Source organism: Trypanosoma brucei, chromosome 7 (assembly GCF_000210295.1).
Source record: "Trypanosoma brucei gambiense DAL972 chromosome 7, complete sequence".
In the NCBI taxonomy this organism is placed as follows: domain Eukaryota; phylum Euglenozoa; class Kinetoplastea; order Trypanosomatida; family Trypanosomatidae; genus Trypanosoma; species Trypanosoma brucei.
The window spans coordinates 2,218,532-2,224,448 of NC_026740.1; the positions used below are offsets into that span (position 1 = coordinate 2,218,532).

At 43.6% G+C, this 5,917-nt stretch overlaps 2 protein-coding genes across 2 annotated transcripts; both read left to right on the forward strand.

Annotated features, from left to right (window-relative positions):
* Window positions 1-209: 209 nt before the first annotated feature.
* On the forward strand, window positions 210-818 carry TbgDal_VII8835 (hypothetical protein, unlikely; the record flags this gene model as incomplete). Its single annotated transcript, XM_011777023.1, has 1 exon — window positions 210-818. The coding sequence occupies one exon, from the start codon at window positions 210-212 to the stop codon at window positions 816-818; it is 609 nt and encodes a 202-aa protein (XP_011775325.1).
* Window positions 819-4,187: 3,369 nt separating this feature from the next.
* TbgDal_VII8840 (receptor-type adenylate cyclase GRESAG,(fragment)) lies at window positions 4,188-5,917 on the forward strand (the record flags this gene model as incomplete). The annotated part of the gene is made up of 1 exon (XM_011777024.1): window positions 4,188-5,917. A coding segment is annotated over one exon (1,730 nt), but the record flags the coding sequence as incomplete, so codon positions are not given.

Here is a 5,917-nt window from a genome sequence, read left to right on the forward strand (position 1 = left end):
GCCTAAACTGATGTGCCACCATTGTGAGTAACTATGAGTTGTATTGTAAAGGCGTAACTGCCGTCTCATCTTTTTTCTTCCCATGTTTGAAGAAATTTCGAACAGCAAGTGGCAGATTTGCATGGAAATGGAGCAGGCTCCAGCGGTGTCAATATTCAGGCTTCTCACCGCGCTGATTTGCGCAACGAACATTGCAGTTGAGGCTTTCAATGTCGAGGGACCCTTATAGGATTGAAAGAAGCAAATACGATGTAAGGCACGGGATCCAGTTGGAGAGAATATCAGAGGACATCGCAAAATGTCTGAAGCACGATAAGGAAGACCCTGAAGGTTGGGAAAAGGCTTGCAATCTCGCTGAGGAAGCGCTGGATATGCTTAAAAGAATAGCTGGTGAGCTTAATGGACCAAGGGGAAATGTGGCTGAAAAGCCAAAAGCAAAACAGGGACATAGTGAGAAGATAACTGGAGGTTGGAGAGATTGGAGGAGGGAATCAATAAAACCAAGAATAGGTGTAAATGGCTCTTCCCCAACCTTAATGGGGACGACTGAGATGTATGTTTCGGTTGTAAAAGTATGTGTGGAAGGAGGTGGTGTGACAAGCATATGTTTAGTTGGTAGTGCCTCCAGCGTTAAACCTAACAGCAAGGATCTTCAGTTTGATTTTGATGCGTGTGTCCAGCACTGGATAGATATTATAGGTGAATGTGGAGATCCTACGATTATGGGTATGTCAACACTGCCTGGTGGCGATGCAACAAAAGGGGACCGTCAGAAACAAAAAGAAGAGAACCACACTCTTCAAACTCCTTCCTCCTAGTAATTTTTGCTACAATGCTTTTCCTTCACGGAAGATGTGGATGCTATATTATTAAAGAAACTTGTGGGGAGAGAATGTGGTATAGGTGTGTTTAATTCCTCTGCGTTTTTGGTGCTTCTTTTCTTTGCATGATCTTTTTTTTTTATTATCAAAGCGGCAACGTTGTAATAGGGGTTATAAAATAAAATCCTCATCTTTATTACACCACACAGAAATGCCATTCAATATTGTTAGTCTCTTATTCCTCGGAGGAATGGAATGTCACGGTGTCGCAATTTATGATTTTATATGTTGAATTTTTCAACGTGCTAACACTATCATTCTCTTCACTTATTTGAACGAAAAGGGCTCTCAGGAACAAGAAGCGACTGTTTCTTTACGCGATACGGGTTTTGACATGATATTGCCGCGATAAATCATATTGCAAAAATTACAGGTCTCCAATATGTCGCAGTCTGAATAAACAGACTTTAATTACGCTGATGAATGTAGCGAGAGAAATTGAGTGAGAAGGCGTGTTGGCTTTGCGTCGCGGCATTATGAATAAGTATTACGCATCCGCGTTGGCAGAAATTAGTGCACGCACAGAGCACCTTGGCCAGCAAGTAGCGGTGACAAATTTGGGTCGATGACTGTTGGACGTGATGGTCTTGCGGCTACAGAAGATTGTGGCGATAAGCGAGATCAAATAAGCGAGTCCCTTAAAAGGTCGGAATGGCTCAGATTATTACTTTTCGTCCGGATTGGAAGGAGTGTGTGGTTTTTGCGTTTGGTGTGGATTACGACAAGTCGTCGGGTGGAGATCCCGGCACCGATACGGAAGCATTTCCAATGGAACAGGGACAGTGTAGCGCTCCTCGATTGGTTGGTGACACCCAAGACAGCCAAGTCCAATTCACACCGAGCAGGTCGTTAAGTTCGCATTCGGGGATTAGGACGCTCTCGATATTACGCGACTACTCTCCACTTTGAAGCTCAAGGAACATGTAACAACGCTCACAACAACCAAAGTCGAACGTATTCTGACTTCATGGGAGGTGATGACGCACCCCGTTAGAAGAGGGGCCTTTACAGCATGCTGCAGCCACAATTTGTGGAAGAACACAGCATGGATCCTCGCATTATTCCCCAACTGATTAAGCACATCTATTCATTCCACTTGCCGAGGAACACTGTCAGCCACTTGGATAAATACACCGCCATGTTGACTAATATGTAGAATATAGTCTCTATGATGTAACCCATGTCTTAGATGAAGGATAAGAGCCATGGGAGCCGCCAGTGCGTTGTCCCTTCAAGACACACGGTTATACGATAACAAGGAGGGCGCATGCCAGACGCCTGTTGAATACGCAGGACAAGGCTTCCATTCCTTTACAGCAACTGCACGTCCCGCTGCTGGAGATATATTGAATCATTTCTCGCTTAAATTCGAGTGTGGAATGTAGATTTCAACATCTCTGGGGACTGATCGGGCTGAGACCAAAAGGGACCAGTGAAAGGAGCCCTCATGTTATTTCCATCGGCGATGATCGTTTACTTTGGAAGGTCGGTATCGTAAAGGATGCCTCCTCCGCACCAACAGGAGCTCGGGTCATCCCTTTTCTCAATTGCAGAGGATAAACTCTTCAACGAGCGTCGCTGGTGAATTGCGGGGCCTCAAGAGAAATAACAAAAGCGGATGAACCTTACGAGGCAATTGTTCCTTTTGGAACACATTTCAAAATACCTTCATGCGGTTACTATCCTGAGTTGTCGACTTTTTCTGTCTGTTTTTTTTGTTTTTTCTTAGAGGCGTTACGTCGTCGTCTTTTGCCTCGGACAGAGAACTTGTCCCCGCTACAGAGGTCGCTTTGTTGCCACTGTCCGCGCTTGGTTTAGTAAGTGGGTATTGCTTTCTTGCCTGTTTAAAAAGAAGAAACGCACGGTTACACCCAATTGGGAACCCGCAGTTGATTTGGTCACAGATGGCTCTTTGAGGGGTTGTGGGTCTGGGGCATGTCCTCTTATTGGATTCCGGTGAGGTGAAAGTAATGTTGTGTGGTGCCGTTGGTTTAAGTTCCCTTTTCTTATCATGCAGGCTCAGGCCCGTGTCCTCCGACTCTCCTCAGTAGCATTCGTGGAATCCTTTCCCCCTGAGTATTGACATTTGGGTTGATAATACATTCCTGTAAGGCGCGGAAGCAAAAGGAAACACAAAAGCCTACGGTCTTTCCGTGGCCATGGATGAGATGTTTATGATATTTGATTCCCACAACATTAGCACAAATTACTCGTTTAACCGCTCCGTCAGCAAACCGGCGGTCGGCTCCCGCGGAGGCACACGGTTTAACTGTGCAAAGTTGGTGAAAGAGTGTAACTTACAAAAGGAAGTGGCGGTGTCCCGAGGCTTTTGGGGACCACATGAACTGCCCTTTCACAAGTCTACTGTGAAATAAATATTCCGCTGCTGCTTGCCACCTAAGTTTGTGTCAGATGGGTATTGATGATTATAGATTTAGTTTGCAGCTCCTTGTTCCCCTCTATTTCATTTTCTTCCTCCATACATTAAGAGATCAAACAACTCCGAAAATCCATATTCTCATCAGCATTGTTGTCTGTACGGTGGTTCTGTGAAGTTTTTATTTCTAATGTGTTGTTACCAGTTGCGTTCATACACCTAAGATGTGTACGTTAAGAAGCTGAAGCGTGTGAAGTGGACGTTGCCACAAAGTAAAACTATCATCTGGTGCCGATTCAACGTGTTTGCTTCAATCCCCTTTTACATCTCCCCTGTGGATATTTTGGTTTGTGGGAGGTATCTCTCAAATGAAACTGCTGCCGACAACTATTAGCAACATCTAATATCTGTGTATAGCTTCCTGCATGTTTCCGTATGCTTCTTGTAACTTTCCTCATATTCCCTCATACCCATTCTCTCTCTCTTTTACCTTTAGACAACCAAGGAATATGAAGCTGAGCAATGTCTGCCATGCTGTTGTCAGTTGAATGTTAACTGTGACTGCTAGTGTGCTTTGTTTTTGTTACTGGAATCCAGTCTATGATACTGTAATGCTCCATTTACGCATTTACTCTTATGCCTAGTGATGTTTTATGTTTTTGTATCGGATACATGAATGATGTGTGTGTGTGTGTGAGGGGGAGAATGTGTGTTGAATTACTTTCACACTGTTGTGGTTTGTATAATGTTATCCACTACAGTAGTTCCCTTTCCTGCACTCATATATACAATTATCATATGGAGTCTTATTGTGCCACAATCCAACATATCTGTACATATGCAGTCTATTAATCCTGCACCAATACTTTGTTATTATGCCGTTTTTGTCCTGTAGTTTGAAAGTTGAATTACGTTGAATTACCAGTATTATGGTTATCTTCATGCGTGAATTGTATGTTAGGGATGGCGTAGTCACTTGCGTAGTGTTTTCTTTGTTACTACAGGTGCTGACTGCATCATCACTTGCAAGTGGTGAAATACAGGTAAAGGTATACAACATGTTATACAGTGGCAAGATTTCAGCAAAGGTATATGATCCTATTACTGCAGGCTTCAACGCATCTATTACCAACGGAAAGTCGCCTTCAGGTGCTAAAGTGACAGTCATATATGTTCCACCTAAGAATGATTCAGATTATGTTCAGTATCTGAACAACGACACGTCATTTGTCAACTTAAGCGAAATATCTGTTGTGCTGGGACCTGTGGGTGACAAAAACACTCTCGACTTAACCGAATATTTCAAAGAAAAAAAGGTGATTGGTTTCTCACCCTTCACAGGATCCAGTAAGGTACGCAGTTGGAATCCTAATCTGTACTTCCTGACGGCGTCACCCGCTGCTGAGATGCTTGCTCTTCTCCGTTATGCTATCACTCAGTTACGGTTACATCGACTGGGTTTCATGTACTTGAAAGATGTCTCTTATGGTGATGATGAATATAAGCTTGCTGTGGAATTGACAACACGGATGGACCGCAAACTGTGTGGTGTTTTTTCATTGAAGAGTCAACTTCGTGAGGAATCGGATGTTAGTACCTTCACTGCGGAATGGGATAGGTTTGCCAATACTCGACCCCAGGGTGTGATTGTATTTGGCTCTCCAATCCCTGATACGAAGAGATTCCTGGTGAAATCATTAGAAGATGAAAGGACAAAAAATGGATATTTGCTCATACCCTCTACACTCCAATATGTGATCGACAACAAGTGGTCAGAAGAGTTGAATAGGAGCAAATTTACAGCCGATAAGACAATAATAACAGGGACTAATCCACTTGCGAAGGATGATGGCTATGATGCAATTAAACGTTTTAACAGAGAAATGACTAAGTTCCTGAAGGACAACAAAAATAATTTTTCAAGTATATGGAATGTTAACCTAAATGTTGACGAAAGCAACTTCACCGAGCAAGACACTGAAGGTGAGCTGATGGTGAGTGGATGGATTGCTGGAGAGGTATTGAAACAAGCACTGAGTTGTCGCGAATGGCTGACTAGCAGGGATGCATTTATTACATCACTTTACAATCAACGTCGTTATGTAATTGATGATATTGTTGTTGGTGACTTTGGTGGTGAGTGCCGTGGTATGGCGGGTGAGCGGGGTGCATCATGTTTATGTAATCAGGGTGGGAATGTGGTGTACATGAAGAAGATAGGAAAGGATCATCGGCTACATCCCATGAAGGAAGGTGTATTAGCTCTTACTTCATCTCGCTGCTATCGAGACCTGTCACAGCTGTACGCCCCATTGAGTGGCATCATGTTTAAACTAACTGATGACCCAAAGGCACTGCGTACTGCAGAGGCAATATACGATGGTGCCTTTTATGTTGTTGGAAAGGGTCAACTTGGTCACTCTGATAGATTCTTTTTGCACTGGCTATCCTCGAAATCTCATGATACTTCTACAACTCTGTATGGTGAAGTGGAGAAGCGAGTTGTAACTGCTGTGTTTGGTGTTGTGGATGATTCGTTACTGTCCACGAAGGGTATGGCATTCATCGATCCTATAACACTCACACCACAACTGAGTAACCCCAGAAGGAATGTGATCCACCTGTCACCAACACTTGAGCAACAACTATTCGTGATAGT